This window comes from Podarcis cretensis (genome assembly GCF_951804945.1).
Source record: "Podarcis cretensis genome assembly, chromosome: 12".
Classification (NCBI taxonomy): domain Eukaryota; kingdom Metazoa; phylum Chordata; class Lepidosauria; order Squamata; family Lacertidae; genus Podarcis; species Podarcis cretensis.
In genome coordinates this window covers 37544891-37565630 of record NC_137181.1, presented here as the reverse complement: position 1 = coordinate 37565630, position 20740 = coordinate 37544891, and the positions used below count along the sequence as shown (strand labels likewise).

Genomic DNA, 20740 nt, shown 5'->3' with positions numbered 1-20740 from the left:
GGAGGGCGGGACGTTCCCCAGGAAAAACCAAAACCAAAAAAAACCACACACACCACCAACCACCAGTTGATGAGCAAGAAAAATACAGAAAGTCAGAAGGCTTTGACATTAAGACCGTGGAGTGAGAGCCTGTTGAAATAATTTCCTAGAGGCAATGTGCTAGAGGGAGTGGAGGGGGAGGGGGAGGGAAGAAATCCACACTTTGCAGAGCGGGGGGTGGGGAGGGAGGCGAAATACCTGCTCTTCCTTTGCACCCGCGTTGGCGCCTCCCTCGCCACGCAAAGTCGTGAGTGGAAGGGGCGGCCGCGCGCGGGGGCGAGTGCCTTCCGCCGCTGGCATTCCAAGCCGTGGCGCGATTAGGCCATTATTTAATTATCTGCTCTTTATTCCTTAGATGTTTATCAGCTGCTTTGCATATCACGTGGGGGAGGGCGGTCCAATGAGCGCCGTCGTGGCGCGACACTGGCGCGTCAGCCCTGGTCAAGTCTGGGAGATTTAGTATCTCTTTTTTCAGTCTTTGGGGCTTTTAAAAAAGAGCCACTAGTCTCAATGCGGATCGGGCTATGACAGCCTCCGTGCTCCTCCATCCCCGCTGGATCGAGCCCGTCATGTTCCTCTACGACAACAGCCTGGAGGAGATCAACAAGAACATGGAAGCCGGTTTCCACGCGGCGGCGGCGGCGGCCGCAGGCACCAACTTCGCCGCGGCCAACCAGTGCCGGAACCTGATGGCTCACCCAGCCTCGCTCGCCGCCCCGGGCAGCGCCGCCGCCTACACGTCGAGCGAGGCGCCCGCCGCCGCCGCCGCCGCCGCCGGCATGGCTGAGCCCGGGGCATCGGTCAAGCAGTGCAGCCCCTGCTCGGCCGCCGTGCAGAGCTCGTCGGGGCCGGCCGCGCTGCCCTACGGCTACTTCGGCAGCGGCTACTTCCCGTGCCGCATGAGCCACCACAACGCCGCGCTCAAGTCGTGCGCGCAGCCCGCCGCCTCCTTCGCCGACAAGTACATGGACACGTCGGTAGGCGCCGCCGGAGAGGACTTCACCTCCCGGGCCAAGGAATTCGCCTTCTACCAGGGCTACGCCGCCGGACCCTACCAGCCGGTGCCGGGCTACCTGGATATGCCCGTGGTGCCCACCATCGGAGGCCCCGGGGAGCCCAGGCACGACTCGATGCTGCCCATGGAAGGCTACCAGCCCTGGGCTATCACCAATGGCTGGAATGGGCAAGTCTACTGCCCCAAGGAACAGAACCAGCCGCCCCACCTCTGGAAATCCACTCTCCCGGGTATTGCACCTGCATGACCCTTCTTTTCTACTCCGGAGTATGCTTACTTAGTGCCTCACTGTCTGCCTTGCCCCGGTAGAATTAACAACGCCCGTTCTCCTCCTAAGCCTCCACCATCATCCCTCACTTGTTAGCAACAATATGGTCGCTTCCCTTAAGAGACAGAGAGAGAATTCGCCCCAGTTAGGCTGCAAACCTAATCCACACTGATCTGGGAGTGAGTCCCATTCAGCTCAGGAGGGTTTCGGTCAGAGCAGACGCGCCCAGGATGGCTCTGCACCTATCCGTACTTCTCATAGTGCAACTGCAGCCCTCTTGGTTATTTCGCTCACAGCAGGGTCAACCCCTTGCTCTGAGACTGGCGATTTACTTGGCTGTCTCACCAATCATCGTGGTAGAAGTGAGAGTTGTTTTTAATGCCAGTCTCTTACCTTCTACAACGTGGTTACCTATATATGAGCCATTTGTTATTAACTTTCATAGGGAGAGAGTGCGTGTGCTTGAATCAATAGAAAACAGTAGGGTTTACTTGCGAGTAATGCATGAAAGATCCGATTGTTGCTTCGCTATCATCTCTCTCACCAAGCGCGTTCCTGCTTCTTTCTCCGTCTCTCCAGCCAAAATAGGGAAGATGCCTGGTTTACTGGTATATTAATATTTACCTCTTTTGCAACATCACCAACCCAACTAGCAGCAATTATAATAATACTTATAATATTGTAGCGTTTGTCCTCTTATTCACACTCTCCCAATACTCGTTAGATCAAGCCTCTCATAAATAACTTGATTATGATGATTAAGTCCCCTCTTCCTTAATATCACTACTGCCATTCCTTACGCCACTATCACCCAGTTTAGTTTCTCGGTTTGGGCTATATAATAAAACTTAAGAGTGTTGTTGTTTTTTACTTGCTCAATTACTAGCCTTCTGATTAACATAAAGCCTTCCTGGTGAAGCATGAACTCCCTTAGTCAGATTATTCCTCTACGGTCAGCGACTTTAGCAATATATATGTGTGTATATACATATACATTGCTACTGCACCACAAAAGTAATAGAAGCTGCAGTACTGTACTAGTAGCTGTCTAGCTTCAAGTCAGAAGATTGTTACTCGTTCTGACTGCTCTGCTTCCAAATTATTTCGACCACCAGTCTCCGCTCCCCTTCCCCTTCTTCAGCGGTACCAGAACTAAGTTTCGGGTACCTCAGCTCTGCTGGATCTAGATTCTAGAACATATGCACGATTTGTTTGTTTATATATTTATTTCCGAGGAGCGAATCGACTTGAACAAGTCTGCCAAGGGGCATGAAGTCTTCCCGGTTAACAAGAATTTTCCACCGAGGCTTCAGCTCGCACGCTTCATCGGTTATTATAACTGCGTATAATTTTCCTACAGTCTTTTGGTGTTACAGGGAAAAGAGCTTGCAGCTAAGCGCTTGCTAGCAGCAGAAAAGCAAAGCCCGCATTTCTGGGTGATGACTTAGGAGCCAATGCAGGCCTGTTGATTACAGTCCATTTTAGCTTGTCACTGCGTGAAGGGGGAAAGGCATGGTGAAGAGTAATAAATTGATATCAGTTGATGGTCGTAATAATGCTAATGCCCGCCTTCCTGTTTTGATGTTTTTCTTTTATTATTATTATTATTATTATTATTATTATTATTCTAGACGTGGTTTCGCACCCTTCGGATGCCAACTCCTACCGGCGTGGGCGAAAGAAGAGAGTGCCTTACACCAAAGTTCAGTTAAAGGAACTGGAAAGGGAATATGCTACAAATAAATTCATTACCAAGGACAAGCGCAGAAGGATATCGGCAACTACGAACCTCTCAGAGAGGCAGGTCACAATCTGGTTCCAAAACAGAAGGGTGAAAGAAAAAAAAGTCATCAACAAATTGAAGACGACGAGTTAACGGATTAAATGAAAGCGCAGCTGCCAAGAGGCCTAAAAAACCAACTCTCTTTCTCTATATTTTTTTGGTCCAGATTATAATAATAATAATAATAAGTAAATAATAAGTAAAAAAGAAAATAATAAAAGACAATGAACCTCTTCTTTCACCAGAACTCTCTGTCTCTTTGGAATTATGGCTTTTGGAGAGAGCGAGAAAGAGAGAGAGAAAGTATGGGTTCTTGAGAAATGCTTTAAGACTTGTCAGTGCTCCCGAAATCCAGAAGAGGCCATTTCAGTGACTGAGTCTGAGAGCCCAAATGCCCAATCCAGAAATATTTCAGTTAAGAAAGATAAACATTTTGTGGAGAAAAGCGTGTAAGTATTACTGTGACTGTTGTAGGACACTATTTAGGACTGTAATTTGAAAGATGGCTTAAAAAAAAAAATACGCGCGCGCGCACACACACATGCACACACTTTGCGATCCAATTTCTTGCGTTGCTTCCCAAAAGCATGTTTGAATGGTTGCTCAGGTAAACACGGGGGTGGGTGGGGTTGTACAATTACTGTATGTTAAAGCAATGCCTTTTGTGTTTTCTGTTTTATTTTCTTTCTGGAGGAAGGTACTAAGTACCAAAGACAGCAGTAATGAAGGAAACTCTGCGAAGGATGAACCTTGAAAAGAAATTAAAACCAGTCTAAACTACCGGGTGTAAAAAGGGGAACCTTACAAAAAAAAAATTGATTTACTTTCCAATCGCTCATTTCTTGATCCCTAAACTCAGTGATAATAGAATACTCCAGAGATTTGTAAAGGGACTCTATAGCTTTTCAGTATCAGCGACATTAATCAAGTAAACAAATGGTGTAAATCCCATAAATGACTGTTTTCCAAACTTGGGGAGAAACAGAGACATGAGAGTTATAATTGTGATGTAACAGAAATCCCTTTCTAAGAGAAACAATCTCAAAGGACCTGATAATGAAAATATATTTTGCTTCCCAGAGATATCTTGATTTCTATATTCTATAGTTTGAACTATGAGTAAGTAGACATTTTTCCTTCTTCGTTTTCAGTTATCCGGCTGCATTAGTAAGTATAGGAATTCATTTTACAGCACTTTCACCCCTTGAAACAAATCAGTCTGCAACTTCAACCAGCACATTATTATCCCCCCCCCCCCTTCACAAGGAGAGGCTATCTTGTAAATATTTTTTTTTAATCAGCACACTGTGAAAATGTATTGGTGCACCCTTGGTTTGTTTTTTGTTTTTTTTATATTTTTACTGAAAATGAAAATCTAAGAGCTGTAGATAGATACTAGTGTTAATACTGTTAATAAAAAATAGTCACTGTAATAAAGCCTGCTTAAACCCTCCTTTATTTCGCTCCCTCTGATATATACATATCCGTGAATTTCAGGACGAATGTACTTATCCTGCAGGCCTAATGTTTTCTCCTAAATTGCTGATATGGTCCATATTTCCCCCGTAAATTACCTAGCCCAGAAAGCGAATGCGTGATAACTAAACTATAAATGTTTCAGTAAGGTTAAAGAGTCAGGTATTCTGAAGCGGGGGGGAGGGAGGAGATATAAACATTGAGCCGGAGCACCCCTTCCCGAATGAAAAACAGTTGTTAGAGACCACAAATGCAAGAGTGTCGTATTTAAGGTTTATTGGCAGGACCGGTTAAGAGTTTTTTGGGGGGTGGGGGGGGAGCAAGGAGAGAGAGAGAGAGGTTTTGGTATTTGTTGAAATGACAGGACTAGGAAGGCCTTAAACCTTGACCTTGATGGGGGGTGGGTGGAGAAAAGACAATTTGTGACCTTGACTTTTGACAGCTCATGAATAGCCTTCTTCTGGATTAGTAGATGAAGGGCGCCACCTCGTGTTTCCACTTCGGCTTTGTCGGCACTGCTGCGAAGGATGGAAACCCAGCGAGGCCTGTCACCTGGCGCCTGCTTCACCAGGCGGGCGTCAGCCGAACTAGCCAGGATGCAAGAAAGCACACCGGGCGGCATTAGTCTATGGCTCATTTCACATCCCCGTCTCTTGGGCTTGTCTCGGAGACCAGTACATATTAAGACGCTTCTTCCTTGACTGGGCGTTGGCTCCTGAGAGCGCCTTGCATTTTGTTTATATATATCTCCAAGAGCTCTTTGCTGCCTGTTCGCCACCCTAATTAGAGCGGTCAGGCAACTTTTAAGGCGAATAATAATAATAATAATAATAATTTATTATTTGTACCCCGCCCATCTGACTGGGTTGCTCCAGCCACTCTGGGCGGCTCCCTACATATATAAAGACATAATAAATAAACGCTAATACTTTGTCTACTGGTCGTAACTTATCACAGGCGACCCTGAGGTATTGGCTACGTCTTCGATCTTTTCAAAAACGTCAGGACTCGTAGGTCTATATCTCCGCCACCAGTCGAGATATATGGATGTGCACGAGTGTGCATATGTATGCCGCCATAAATCTGTTCGCCTTTAACGTGCTACAGTGGAAGGACTCTCTTTCTGTGATAGGCAGGGGAAAATGTGTGTGCATGTTTGGGCGTATTTTTGATGGGGGGGCAGGCCTTTTGTTAGGGGGGAGTCCTTTGTGGGGGGCAGAACCTTAGTTTGCTATGTATTTCTATTGAATTTTATTGGCTACGCTCATGTGTGCGTGTACATCCATGCACGTATGTTCGCATATGTGTGCACATATACACATACGCATACATGTCCTGTAGGAGATTACTACCAATGTATATTTCACTTTTGCTCATCTTCAGGGGGTCTTCTGAGGCTCAAGTCACAATAAATGTATTAGTCTTTAAGATGTCACATGACCTTTTCTTTCTTCCATTTTTTTTAGCTATTTAAAGTGACTCTCTGGGACAGTGGGTGGTACCCAATAAGTTTTACTAAGAGTAAATCCATTGAAATTAATGTGCCTAAGTTATTCATGGCCCTTAATTTTAATGGGACAACTGAGCACTGCCAACAACCCAGTAAAGTGGTCTTCTTAATACAGTATAAGTTGTTAATACCTTCAGGTAGTATTTCAGAACGCGAAATGATCTCCTAGAAAAGGGAACTGTTTGAAGGATTTTATTGTGGGCTCTCTTTTTTTTGCTCGGTGAAATATAGAATGAATGAATTGATGGATGGATGGATGGATGGATGGATGAATTGAATTGAAAGGCTATTTTAATGTATCTGGCAGAAATGCCTGGCAATCCAATAATGAGCCTCTCCAAAAATCTTTTCTTAAGGCCTCCTGCCACCTCAGTTCTCAAGCTACTGAGACTGAGATGCTCAGATTGGTTGGTCCTTCCCTTCCCAATGAGGTCCAAGTTCACTGCTTTACTTTGAAGACGGACGGAGCTAAAACTCGCAGACAACAGAGATCTTATGCAAGCGAGGACCGGCTATCTTTAAACTGAGAATAAGGGGGATGCAAGTATAAATAAACTGATGTTTTGGTTCTGTGGAAGGGCATTTTCAAAACAGCAACCGGAATTTGTTTCCTAATGCTTAGAAACATACAGAGCATATTTTTGCTTTTACAGAGAGTAAAAGCATATGGCGTTAGTGAGGACTTAGGGGGCTTCTAGGTGACTTTAGCGATGGATCCTAGACGCCTTGACGGGCTCTCCACACCTGAAACTATCCAGGATAGGGAAAGGGTAAGAGTTCCGAACTTTGCGGCGCTGCTGGGAAAGTAATTCGCTACTTGTTTCCTGCATACTAATTGCATGTTAAGAGCTGTGACCTTGGAAAGTGCGCCTCGGTCTCAGCTTGCCCGCTGCACGTCAGAACTCATCTTCCTTGAACAATGCAAATAGGGATTTTGGCTTCCCTTGAAGTCTGTAGTCAAACTCCCTGACCCTCGCAGGGCTAGGTGCCCCACTGTCCTTATCCTCTTGGAAAGAATCCCAGTGTAGGAGTTCAGATGATCTACCACTGCCCGAGGACACTGAGGGCGCAGATTGGATTGGATAATATAATGTCGCCCAGTTACCTCTCCTAAATTCTGGACCCTAGTTTCTAAGTTGCTTTCGCTACTGACCTCACTCTTTACTATTTATTGTATATGCTGTGGCGTTAGGTACAATTATGAGTGTTTTCAAATAAGTTCCTGGACGTTCCAATAATTAAAAATAGTGGTTAAAGCCTCACCAAAAAATGTGACTAGACAATTAATTGGAGAGCATGATGGCACATATTATTAGTTTACACGTGTGTAATTTGGCGTGTGAGTGTATGGCATTTAGTGGCACATAAAAGTATGTTAAGGTATACTTGGATTACAGGTGGATCCCGTGCGTTCTGCAATACGCAAACCAATGTGAGCATCTTTTGTTAATGCAGCTTGTATATCATGTATGGAAATGCGTAAACTATTATTCAAAACACTTATTTCAGGTATAGGAATATATGTGCATTGTATGGAACGAAAAATATGTATAAATCTGTGCCTGTGGATATACTCAAGAGGTGCAGTCGTGCACGTCTGAGTACATTCTTAACAACTATATAACCAATATCGTCTTCCAAATCAAGACAAGCAACCCAGATTTAATCCTTAGGAGTTCAGTGGGACTGCTACACGAACTCGTTGGAGATAAATGAGTTGAGAATCCATCTGCTACATACTTTGGCACTTTGCTTTTAAAGTTTACCCATTCCACGTTAAACCAATAAATGCAATGCTCTTTAATATGATATACACACAGAGCAATATATATATATATATCTGAAGCAACAACAACAGTAAAAATCCTTCCAATTCTGCACCCAGGCAGGAGCTATCGTATACTCTAAACATTCCCATTGTAGGTTGGCACCTACACACAGAGGTAACTCCAGTTTTCTTAAAAATATCAGCAAGAGGGATGGAGTGAGACAAAAACCTCTTTTACATCTACTTCTTGTGAAATCTCCTCTGATTAACTAAGACGAGTGCAGACTGAAAATGAGTTCTCCTGTTTTGAAGGCACAGCATTCCTGTTAATTGCAGACTTAGTATTTTTAAAGATATCCGTGTGCATTTCTAGTCCCAAACCAGGACTCCTTCGGCCTTAATTCTAAATATAGACAAATGTTGCAGTAATATTGGGAATGGTGGTGGCAGTAGTAGTAGAAGTAGTAGTAGCTGCAGCAGCAGGAGCAATTGCGCGCCAAAAGGGTATTTGTATCCAACGGAGTATTGTTCTTCCCTCCCGCGCCCCAACTAACAATCCCAAGAAGGCTTGTCCGCTCCTGGGCCCGTTGGGAGGCCATTACAAAATGCCTCCATGGGATGTAAAATACGTAAGAAGCTCAGTCAGCCAGCTGGTCTCTGGTCATCACGTTTTCTCAGTTGGACTGCGAGTCTGCGACACCCTAGAAATTCAGCCATGGGCAAATAAAGAGGGTTTGTTATCCTTTTCTCCCTCACCTCGCAAAATGACTTTTTTAAAAAAGGAAACGCAGCCCATGTGATATTTTCTCCTCTTCTCGGCTGCGGTCATTGTCAACCTCATCCCTGAGAAATGCAGGAGAATAAAATCGGACGCAGGCTGTGCGGTGCATGGTGAATTCTCTACAAAAGGTCACGATAACAAATCAGAACCCTTCGGATGCGGACCCTGAATTTCGAAATTTAAGTTCCTCGGGATAACTTGCCGCATTATAGTTTAAATTCTGAGCCTCCTAAAACGCATATATGGGATATTAGTAGATTTACACGCCCGATCCTAAAATTGTTTGTTAAGGAGCAAATTCTGTTATTCCAAACGTGCTTAATTTCCATATGAAATATTTAGGATTCTGGTGTTCTTCCATGAACTTCCCCGGGTTTCTCGCTTGATTAAAATAGCTCAAGAAGCTTCCGATTTCAGGGCTAGGTTTTATTAGTGCTTCAACTTAACATTTCACGCGCGTATTTGTTAAGGAAATCATATTCTGATGTGTATAATCTCCAGCGATTTCTCAGACATACCATGAAATTCAGGCCAAGGGGAAATGGTTCGTTTTGCACAAATCCACCGCCCATTTAAATAGGCTGCTTAGACTTACTCAGATTTACACCGTGGCTCTAAAAACATTGACTTGGGAGTAATTCCAAATGGTTGCGAGAGATATGACTCCCCGGTCACTGATTTTTAGGATCTTAGCCTTAGGTGGGAAATGGGGCTAAATCCTGCTACTGTAGGTTCAGTGGACTGGGTCCAGCTCAAGCCTAGTAACAATCCCACCTTGCTCTGCCTTGTCCTCACAATCTATGATCGTATACTGGATCACGATGAGACCCGCAACACGTTTATTTATAAATGTATGTGTGTACTCGGAAGTAAACCCCACTGCGTTCAACGGAGCTAACACTTAGCGTAGATACGATTTCAGCCTGAGATGCAATGTCCTATTATATTGTATCAAGATTGGAGAGACCAGGCCGCTTGATAAACTGTGCTTGAAGAATGAACTTCCATTTTCTTATTGGTTTTGCATCCATTAAATCCCCTCATTCATTCTCTTTTGCTTCAGTAATAGGAATGCCTAGATGTTCCGGTAGGGTGTGGTGCCTGTTATTTATGGCCTTCATTTACCCCTAAACTGTTGGCACATATATTTCCAGGGTACAAATTGCTGTTGGGTCACATTTCCGCCCCCTCTCCCCATCTGCCGCCTTCGTTCTGAAATATATGCGTAATATCTGCTTTATAAGAACATCTATCACTAATGAAATGCGTCCGCCACTACGAATGTCTGCTTTGAATTCGCAGCGAGTTCCCACGCAGCATTCGTGCCTTTCCAAAGAGCCTGGCGCTAACGTGGACCCTTCCACTTGTCCTGCTTTATTCTGCCATACAAACACCAAGATGGTTTTTTTTTTGCTGTTTTTTGCATTAATTTCAATAAGAAAATCTCCGTTACTTCTCAAAGCAAACGTGTTTAACACACCAATATAGTTTTAAGAAACTTCCCTTCCTAAATCGTTGCGTTTTGCATGGGGGGGGTGATGTGCCTGTGAGTATATACTGCGCTCCACACACACACACACACACTTTTCTTCTTCCTGTAAAACGGAAACATTCCTAACCACCTTGGGTATTAAACTTTGTCCCTAACTAGGAAATATAGTAATGTGGGAAAACGATTAGCGTTTATGCATATTGACTTTTAATGGCGGTAGGGAACGGCAAAGTAAGATTAACTGTAAACTCAGATGGTGCCAATCCTGGGAAAGTTAGCGGTGCATCACGTTCAACTGCAAGCTCCTACATAATCACCTAAAGTAGGAGTATATATAGGACTCCAGAATATAATCCGCATTCTAACCTCTCAAACTGCTGGCAGCAACAAATGTGTTTTTCTCAACAGGAAATAAAATTTGACAGCAGTGTGTTTCCTAATCAGAATTAAAGTAATACTGCGAGTCTATAACTTAGGCCATTTCTCCCCTCGAACATACTTCCGTTTCAAAACACCAAGCGCTTAGTGCTTCAGATTGCAATGATTGGGGTATAAATAGCTTGTGCTATCCAGGAAAAGACTTAGATTTCTAGATATATATATATATATATATATATATATATATATCGGGCAACTATTTTAGGGCCCAACTGTAAATGAAAGTTAAATGTCAATGGGTGTTTTAAAATATTTGGTTTTTTAAAAGGCATCAGTGTGTGTTAACTGAAATACGTTTCAGTATCTAAATCCCTCTGCAAATGGAGACGAGTAACTATTTTTTTAACGTGAGGAAGACCTAAAGAGACCTGAGTTTGTTGGATCCGGACAAATGGAAAACACGGGCTTCCTGAGCAGTGCGGGGAGGGGGGAGAACCTCTTAGGCACAGGGGAAAAGCAGAATCGTGGATAATAGTTTCCAGCCGCTCATTCTGTGGTACTGAGCTCGAGCGATCTGTGAAGGTCCGAGATAAATTGTGTCGCTATCTCTTTAACACCCTCCCCTCGCCTGCGCACGCACACACACACACTTTGCTCCTGGATTCTCTCCCTCCTCCCCTCCCTCCCAAAGACCCCACTGGTTGTTTTATGATAGGTGGGGGCGGGGGGAGGAAGGGGAAAGGCGCGTCAGTAATGAAAGTGGATGTTTCTAATCTATTGACGAGGATAGATTTCGTTTCGTTTTAGTTTTGTAGCGAAGCAGAAGTCTTTCCCGGATATTTACACACACACACACAAACACACACTATTCTTGCGTTGCATATGTTTAATTCTTAAACTCCAAGCTCCGGGGTGGAAACGGTCCTGGCTGGTTTTCGCTGGAGAAATAGACCAAATATGGCGTGCAGGAAAAAGCCCGTGGCTTTTGCCGCTCTTGCTTCTGATTTCCGATTAAAGATCCCCGAAGAGCGCATCTTTTCCTCCGCCCCCTCTCCCTCCCTCCCTCCCTCCCTCCCTCCGTCCCTCATCTCCTCATGCAGCGTGAAAGAAAGAGCCCCTCTTCGACGTAGTAAAGGTCAAGTCCTACAACGCACAAACCACGGTCATTACTGTACGGTGACCCATGGTGAATTAGGGAGGGAACGTCAGGGTGTCCCGCCATCAAAAACATTTGGACTTTCCCTCTGGTGGGACTAGTGGGGGGAGGACACGTATGGGATTCCACCGCCCTTGAGTCTCGTTCCCTCACTTTCGTTGGCCTGATCATCTCCATCGGAACTTTAAGCAGCGGGATTTGAGAGGAGAAGTCAGCGTGAGATGTTGGGCGCATGTTCTGGCTCAAGTTCGTAACGAGAAGAAGCAGACTAACCTTAAGGGCTCTGCTTCCCGATCGTCGGATGATTCAAAACCCGGAGGGGTCTAGATCAACCGGCCTCAATCCAGCTTTATTAGCATACCGGCTCTCCCGGTCTCCCCCCTCCCTTAAAATCCGAGTTGATCCGGAGCTTTAGAGGCGAGATCCGAAACCTGCTTGTCCAGTTCCTCTTTGATGTTTTGCGCCGGTAGACTGGATCTTGGAGAATGGGGTAAGATTATTCTGATAATCTCCACGCCCGTGACAATGCCATGTGAATATGAATATGTATGTATTCATAAAATTTCTGGTGCCGCTGCTGAATGCGTGGCTGCGATCGGTGTCGTCTAAATTGTCTTTCTATGAGTTTCTGTCTTTCATTTTGTGGGATGTATTACAGTATTATTCCCACACCCTTACCCCAAAGCCGTTATTTTTTCACCACCCCTCTGCTTTGACGTTTCATATCTATCTGTCTATCGATGAATATAGATTAGATATAGATAATATTTGAAAAAAGCACCAACATATTTCTTTTTACTAACCGCCCCCCCCTCCTTACCACCACCACCCCAAAAACCCATTCATGGAATAACGAAGTGTTTATTATCTGGAAAGAGGGAAGTAACAATTCGCCTACAATTTTATTCACGCCACAATTCGATGTGCAATTTCTGGAAGTCCCACCTCCCTCTCCCCACGCCACCCAAAAATCTATTTGCCGTCAAATAGGAAGCTTTCGCAATGTGCGCATGAATTTATTAATACAGCTTTTATTACAATTATTTATCTTTGTGACAGCATTCCTAGGCACAACAGGGAACAGCCCCACTTTCCATGGTTCTGCTTAAGCCGCCTTCCATTTTGAGTATTTGGAACATCAGAAATATCCTCGTGGGGGTACCTCGTGGTTTAAAAGCCTTTTTTATCCGACCTTGGACTTTGGCGAGGGATGCCTCAAGGAAGATTTAGATGGCAATCGAAGACGCCTTGGTTTTTTCCCTGGTCTATAGTTAATGGTTTGCGTGTGACTAAATATAAATAAGGTTTACCGCAACAAGGAGACCCGCTAGGGTGGACAGCTGTGTGGAGATAGGGACAGGGTTGAGGAAATGTTAGATGAGGGCGCTGCCCCTCCGTGTGTATTTTTAGCCAATTTCTCCTGGCTGCTATTTTCCCGCTCGTTGCTGATGCAAAGACAGGATTATCAATCCAGTTCAAACCCAGGGCACTACAGAGTAATTAATACTCGCCCTTATTGTTAACCTATTTATTCTGCTTGTTATTGTTCCCGCCCACTCTCTCATTATTGATGCAAATAATACCAAAGTAATTCCGTGCGTGTGTTTTTGTTTGTGTGGCTGTGTGTGTGTGTGTGTGTGTGTGTGTAGATAGATACAGATACAGTTCAACCTCAATGCAGCTAACGGGCTATACTGTAACTATTTTCTCCGGCCCTGCAGCTCATTCGAACGAGTTTATTCTAGCTAATATTATTTTTCGGAGCATTACTGAGGCAGTCTTGATGCAAACGATGCAGAAGAGCATAGGCGGGGCCAGGGTGGGACAAGAGCCCCCCCCTCCAGTAGACCCCTCCATTCACTATCATCCTTGCTTGACCCCCGTGGGAAAAGCGTATTCTATAACCCCCACCCAGCAGTGGGGTTAAGATTCCTTCCCATTCCCCGAATCCCTAGTTTAAATCTGGTTATCAATATGTTCGTGCTCCTTTCTGGTGAAGACGATGAAAATGGTGCAGAAATGGACCTGACGGCCATACTAAATATTCGCAGTCACGCAGCTTTGCTTTGGTTCTTCGGGAAATAAATGCTCCTCCCTTCTGTCCCTACCTATAATTATAGAATTCTGTGAGCAGCGAATGTATATTTAATCAGTGTGGTGCGAAAATGATATTCAGTCCTATCTTAACCACGTTTACCCAGAATTACGTTATAGTGCGATGAATGGAACCTTAGTCTCAAGTCAAAGCTCCTAGGATTGCGGGACGACGGGGCCCAAAGAGAATACAGTTGTCTTATTCCCTTCTACTACAGCTTAAATGGTCCGTGGTTCGCGTTTTTGTCCAGTATTGCAGAGTAGCATTGCAAAAACGCAGGCAATTTGTTTGAAGGCCTTCTAAAATCTGAAGTTCGTATTCTGAAGCTACCGAGAAACTCTGGAGACGAGAAATATTGTATGTTAGGTGAATATGGCGATTATCAAGAATGGCTTTTACAGTGAGTTTGCAGCACACAATAATGAGAAGCTTTGTGTCGTCACTTGGTGATTTAGGGAAAATAATAAACGTTTTCTTACTGGAACAAAATGTTGTTATAATAGGTCGTACTAATTCTACAGTTGTTTAACTCCCCATGTGGGGAGTTTAAAAAGCATATATGTTATTGTACTTATTGTACCTAACAGGTGACTCAAATAATAACCCTTTATCAAATTACTTTTCTGTATCCAAAGAACAATATTAGTGAAATCACTGAAGGTACAATAGGTATAATGAAATGAAAAAATGTTTGCTCAAATATACAGTCTTGAACAAGAAATAAATTTTCAATGTTGGGAATAGAGAAATGAAAGAAATTGAACGGTTTTTCATCCATTAAGTAAATAATGAAACAGAGCACAATCATTGCATTAAAATGTTTTATTTTCGTGGATTTTGTTGATTAACAAACTTAAGGTCAAGTTCAAGGCATCACCTGTGACAATACGTCTAAATATGTCAAACTTGAAATGTTGTCCTGCGGTTGTTTTGGTTGTTTATAAACGGGAATGGTCTCCTTTGCAGACCAGACATTGACCTCACGGTCTTTAGGAAAAACCACCAGGTTCAGAATCCGTGGCTGGACTTCTCATTAGGATGTCAGAGGGTATTATGTATTTGAAATTTACAAGAGCGGTGTCCGTGTGTTTTACTCTCTTGAAGAAGCAGATCTGCTGGGGCAGATCCAGACGCAACCTTGAAGGAAAAAATGCTAGAAATATAAATTCCTAGGTAGGCGCTACAGTGCTGTGGTTTAACCGGCTGATGCTTATTACGTTCTGCAATGGCTGATTTGTTAGGGATTTCGCGGATATGAACCGGGTGTGTTTTGTCCATTAAGGAACGTGCAGACCTTTCCACCCCTCACGCTCCTGCTTTTTCTTCTCAAACCAAGTTAGCTGCTCTAAACACCTTGAGAACCTTGCATCTGGTCGCTTTCTGTATTGGGACTCAAAAGAAGACTTGTGAATCCTGTAATTGTGTGCGCTGCCCATATTTTCATTTAGTGGGAGAAGGAGAGTGGTCAGATAAATGTACACGCCAGAATGCACACGCAAAGCACAAGAGCATGAATATGTGGCTCCTTCTCCGGCCAGTCGGTTGCAGAAACACTGACTGCAACATCTAAAGTAATACCTCAGTTTTATTTGCAAACGTTTAGGCAACGCTATGGAGTGTACAGTACAGTCGCCCTGTCTATCACAGAAGCTGTTGCTGAGTGCTATAATGAAACGAACGCTGCACTGAGGTGGACGAAAGGCATACAGAAAATTCACATCTGTGACTGCCGTCTGTAATATTCGTATCTCGAAAGCACATGTAACATTCTGTTCATAACTCCAAGGGTACTTACTTGGAAGCAGATTTCGTGGAAAGCCACGGGGCTTGCATGGAAGCAAACGCAGTTTAAGATAGGAAAAGTAATTTAGGCGGGTTGTAATAATCTTAATCAGGAAAGTCAATCTTTCTTGCTTAAACTAATGGCAACTAAAAACCCTTAATTTTAACCTAGCCATGATTTACGATGTCAAAGAAACACTTCCAGTTTTAGATAGGATCGGGCCCATACTTTATTTCTAATCAAATATGTATAGGGTCGGAATCAGTTAGCGCCATCTCATCAGGCAACAGAAATACATTTTCAAATGCATTTATTTGCTTTAATTTTTAAGGTAAATACTGACACCAGTATCTCTAGAGCAAATTGCGAGAAAAACCAGCACCTTATTCCACAATCTGTATTTTGTTAATATTCATTCACTGTTAGGGAAATACAACCGAAGCTACTGTTTTAAACTTATATTTCTTTTCAATATTCCTAATAATTGCTTCCAGGGATATGATCCAGTGTACAAGTGATTCTAAACCCCACTGAGTTCAGTAGCAGAAAACAGGAGAAAATCTCTCACCATTGAAATAAGGGAGAATGAAAATGCTTAATTTTATCTGGTTCATGCCCTGTGAATTTATTTATGTATTTGTAGGCCATTTCTATAACAGCAAGTGTGCATTTAAGAACAGCAAATAGAGGGGAAATATTGGCCAATGGGACAGAATACATTTACAAGCATAGTTTATAAATGGTTCTACAGAAATGAAAGTTCGTTTACATAGCTGCTTTTGTTTTAAGTAATGGAAAATTAAAAGCCAGGAATCACTTGCAGCATCGATAACCCCACATTAGCATCTCTTCTGATTGTCCATTTAGGTGCCATATGCAACCTAGCTAGCTAATAGAGGGCATATACCCCCAGTAACATGACAAATGCCGCAGACCTAAATCCCATTTAAGTTCAGCGACATGTACCGCCGTACATCTGAACTGAAGGAGATCAGTTGAAAATAAAATAAAATTCTGCAGCATGGGCCCAATGGCAAAACACATTATACATTAAGAAAAAGACGTGATAAGCGAATTTTCACAAACATCTGCCAAATATATACCCATAAAGAAGCAACCATTCTCTATAATATCGTATACATCTGAGCGTCGGGCGCCTGACATATAACCATACTAGACAATTTATAGGTAAGAAAGCGAAGAGGCATTTAACATATAATAAAGCGAGGTCTTTAGAGAACAAAGGGAGCATTTCGAATCTTTCTTCTTGTGCTCGTTACAACGACGAAGAGAAAGCCTATAATCTTCCGGAATGGAAACTGCTCTTCCTCGTTTAGTGGAGGCATGTGTTTTCCTATTTCCCCTACTTACGTGCACTGAATCCTTAAATCCTTAAATTGAGACCCTCGGTTTCTAACCCCAAACTAAACACCTCCGTGGTATCTACGTGGCTTTAGCTCAAGGTGAATTGTGGGGATGGCGCAGGCTCAGGGGATGATCCTCAGCTCCTTTTTCCTCCTCCTACTCCGAATCTCAGCAGAGAAAGTCGCGGATATTGCATTTCAAGGGGGGGGGGGGCTTTTTTTAAAAAAAGGAGAGCAAACAAATAAGCCCCCAAAATAGCCACCTTAACAGCAGGCTCACCATAACTGAGGGCCCATTTGGAGGAGTTGGAGGCACACATTAGCGGCCTATCACTTAGCAGCAAATAAAGCAGAGATAAGTGTGCCTTGGGTGCCTACTAATTCTGAGACTAGCGGCACCCTTAAGTCTTGTCCCTTTGCATAATAGCCTTTAATGGCTTCACAAATGTAAGCGGTTGCCAGGAGTCAATGCATAGCGTGTGTCCCCCACCCCTCCTCCACACACCGCCACCTCTTCCTCTGCACAAAAATGCAACTGCCCCCAAATCTCCGAGTATCTAATTCATTTCCGAAAAACGAAAACCCATCACTAATATCCCAAGCCAGACAGGAGATGGCTGAAGGTGCAGACAACTGGACAGGCTTCCTTCATCCTATATCCTCCTCGCCGCCCCATCTTAATTTCCCCTTTGTCTGAAAGGATTTGAACATGCAAGACTCTCGGTCACCCAAAGGACCTGGAGTCCTTCCGAACAACAAACCTTGGGCTTCCAAACCTGCCCCCTTTTCACCTAAGGCTGCAGCAGACTTATTGAAACCAGCGAGGCGGGGAGGGGGGGGGGGAATCCGTGTAGGTGGTTGTCTGTCTCCTGGCTTTCAGTCGGTCGGATCTGGCATGTCCGCTCAGAGACAAGCTGAAGTTGACTGCCAAAAGTGCCATAAAACCCCAGGCCAGTCTAGAACTGTTTTCGGTTCTCCTAGACGCGCCGGGTTCAATGAGAGCCTGTAAAAGCCCCCCGCCCCCCACCCTCCATACAAGTGCAAGAAAGTTGTTTGCTAAGGCAGGAGAGGCGGAGCGAGTCTGGGCAATGGTGGCGCCTTTGTTATCACTGGGGAGGAAAAGGGGGGAGCCTTCAGAAATCCACTCTTGCCCAGTTGGAAGGGAAAGGAATCAAGCAATCTTTTCATAAATATATATGGTTTGGGTCCTGGGGCTGGGGATCTTCATTATGTATTTTCTACCATATGTATATATGGTACAAATGTAAGCTAGATACAATTCTCAGGTACCTTGTTTTATTCGGGGCAGAGGGAAAATAAAATCAAAAGGCTGTCGTTAAGGCCAATTTGGCAAGCATCAGTGTTGCATATTTCTGCACCTTACCCCCCCCCCTAAAAGAAAAGAAATAAAACAGTTTTATAGTCCCACACAGACCCAAGCAATCTGTAACTAGCCCTTTGATGACACGCTTATCTCTTATTTCCATCCACTCTCTTGGCAAATGCGACAAGGAGGGAGATTAATTAATAATTTCAAGTTCAGCTCACAACCGTTGAAGGCCCATAAAAGTTATTCCAGCGATCCAAAATAAAGAGTTCATTAAAGGGATATGTCCAAAGCGTTTGATTTGTGATTGGTAACCCTTGTAAAAAAAGAAGAAAAAGAAGAGGGGAGGGGGGGAGAGAAAAGAAAATAGGAAACCAGAGAAAGAGCGAGGTAAAAGGCATATAAACATTAATGTTAATAAATTAGTTTACTCCGCTACAAAGTAATTACTAGATATTATTGATATTTGCAGCTTCGTACAGTTAAATCGAACGCAGAGAAAATACATAATGAGGATTTTTTTCCCTCCCAGGACCCAACATGATTAGATTTGTTATTGAGTCAGTTACGATAAGTTCAGCAATAAATAAACAAATCGATCTTGACATTCAAATCCCCGGATCTCCAGCATGTACAGTAGAACTCTGAGCTTCTGATGTATTAAAAAAAAGAGGTTACATGGGTGGGTGGGTGGTAAAACAGCAATTTAAAAAAGGATTTCTCCCTCCCTTAAAAAAAAAAGGTACCCCCCCCCCAAAAAAAAAGATCATGACATCCCCTGGAATGATATGTGCGCGGGGTTTTCTTTTTACACCAATTTCATAGTGAGTTGTCTGTGGCCTTGTGGTAGCTCTGTTCTCCCGCCCCCCGCTATAATCAGATCCAGCCAAAACACGAATCTTCCTAAAATTAAGCATATTAAGAGGGCACACATAGGAAAGGGTGGGCCATGGTTGCTGTAGGTTTTCCTGTTGCTTGGCAGGATTATTCCACACACAGACACACACCGCCAGCAGCACTTCCACCTGGTTTCCTTTTACTCTTGGGTGTGGACGCTGCTTCTAAACACAGCCAGTTGCCCTTTTTTTTCCTGCGCAGGCTTCCTCGGAAGTAAGCTCCACTGAGTTCCATGAGCCTAAATCCTGAATCGGTGGAGTGGGCCCTGATCACTTCTCTATACAGTCTTCCTCTCTATAAGGCCGCCTTTCCTCCGACTATAGTCAAAGCTTTAAAAAATAGGTCTTTCTGCAGACTGGGGCTACTGCTATACAGTATAGAGCCACTAAGCAGTTAAACGTTAACGCTGAAATTCGGACCCGCCGAAATCCTGGCTCGTCTGCCTCCTGTCCCTGCTAATTTTGCATACTTCTTGCTCGCAGATATATGTCTGGCTTGGTGCATCTGATTCCAGTCCACGCCAGTTTGTGCCATCGTGGAAACGCGTTGGCCTTAGAGGTGCCGCAAGACTCTTTCTTGCTGCGGATCACCCGCTGGAATTCTAATGCTCCTCACGAGTCCCTTGCAATGAACGGCACTTACTTCCGAGGAACACCTTTCAGGATGGGGCGGGGCGCGCGCCTTGGGCTCATCCAACCTCGCTGTGGGTTTCTCAGGTAGGCAGCTGCCCTTAGGTCGCACGCTGCTCTTTCACCTGATGGGCTGCAATCCAAAGACGTCCTGGCATTGCATGTAATAATGGACAAAAATTAAAAAAATAAAAATAATCGAGCAACAGGGGTTTCAAAGCGAGAGGAGGCCGGGGATGGGGAGTGTGTCTGTGTGCGGGGATCGGAAAGGAAAAGCCTTGTTAAGGGAGCATAAAAGACCGTGAAATGCCTAGAGCAGAACTAGCATGAAGCAGCCCAGGCTCTCTGAGGTTAGTACGTAAGCGCCTTCGGAAGTCGAACATGAACGCGAGCATGTCATCCATTCATCATGAAAATCAGTACAGACTTGGCCCTGGCACATTCTTCCCCGACCATGCCTTCGGAGAGAGAGAAAAACAAAAACCCCTGCAGGGTTGGGCGAGTACCTTCCGGAGGAGCCCTTCCCAAGGACCCCGTCGCTTGCGGAGCAGCGCTTCCCAGAAGCCAAGATCTGGGCAGAATTAGGAGATTACACGGCATCTCATGAAAGCGACTCAACGTGCTTTTAAAGGGGTGGGGGTGGAAGGGAAGAGATGGTGCGGGGGAGAGGGAGAGAGATCCGTGGGCACTTCAGCGGGCTAATAGGCTCAAGATAGCTTGACTGCGCGCGCGGGTGGGAAGAGAAGGGCTGCAGGGCTAGAGAGAGAGCGAGGAAGGAAGGAAGAAAGGAAGAAAGAGAAAGAAAGAAGGAGAGCCGGACAGAGGCCAGCAGTCTTTTCTGTCCTCCTTACTGTCCACGAGGCCCGCGTGAGTTGCACTTTAGATCTCGTGCTTTTTAGCCAGAAGACCAAAAGTGACGATCTGTTGCTTCCCCTGAGATGGCTACAAAAGAGGAGGGGGCGGGAAAAGCGGGGGGACG

General features: G+C 44.4%; 1 protein-coding gene across 1 annotated transcript; it reads left to right on the top strand.

Annotated features, from left to right (window-relative positions):
• Positions 1–525: 525 nt before the first annotated feature.
• HOXA13 (homeobox A13) lies at positions 526–4680 on the top strand. The gene is made up of 2 exons (XM_079948214.1): positions 526–1284; positions 2954–4680. The coding sequence occupies exons 1-2, from the start codon at positions 564–566 to the stop codon at positions 3196–3198; spliced, it is 966 nt and encodes a 321-aa protein (XP_079804340.1). The 5' UTR covers positions 526–563; the 3' UTR covers positions 3199–4680.
• The last annotated feature ends 16060 nt before the right edge of the window (positions 4681–20740 follow it).

Bases quoted from the DNA above. Each gene is read 5' to 3' on its own strand.
- HOXA13 (XM_079948214.1), top strand. From the start codon at position 564: ATGACAGCCTCCGTGCTCCTCCATCCCCGCTGGATCGAGCCCGTCATG. The intron at 1,285-2,953 runs GTATTGCACCTG...TTATTATTCTAG, and splicing joins CTGGAAATCCACTCTCCCGG to ACGTGGTTTCGCACCCTTCG.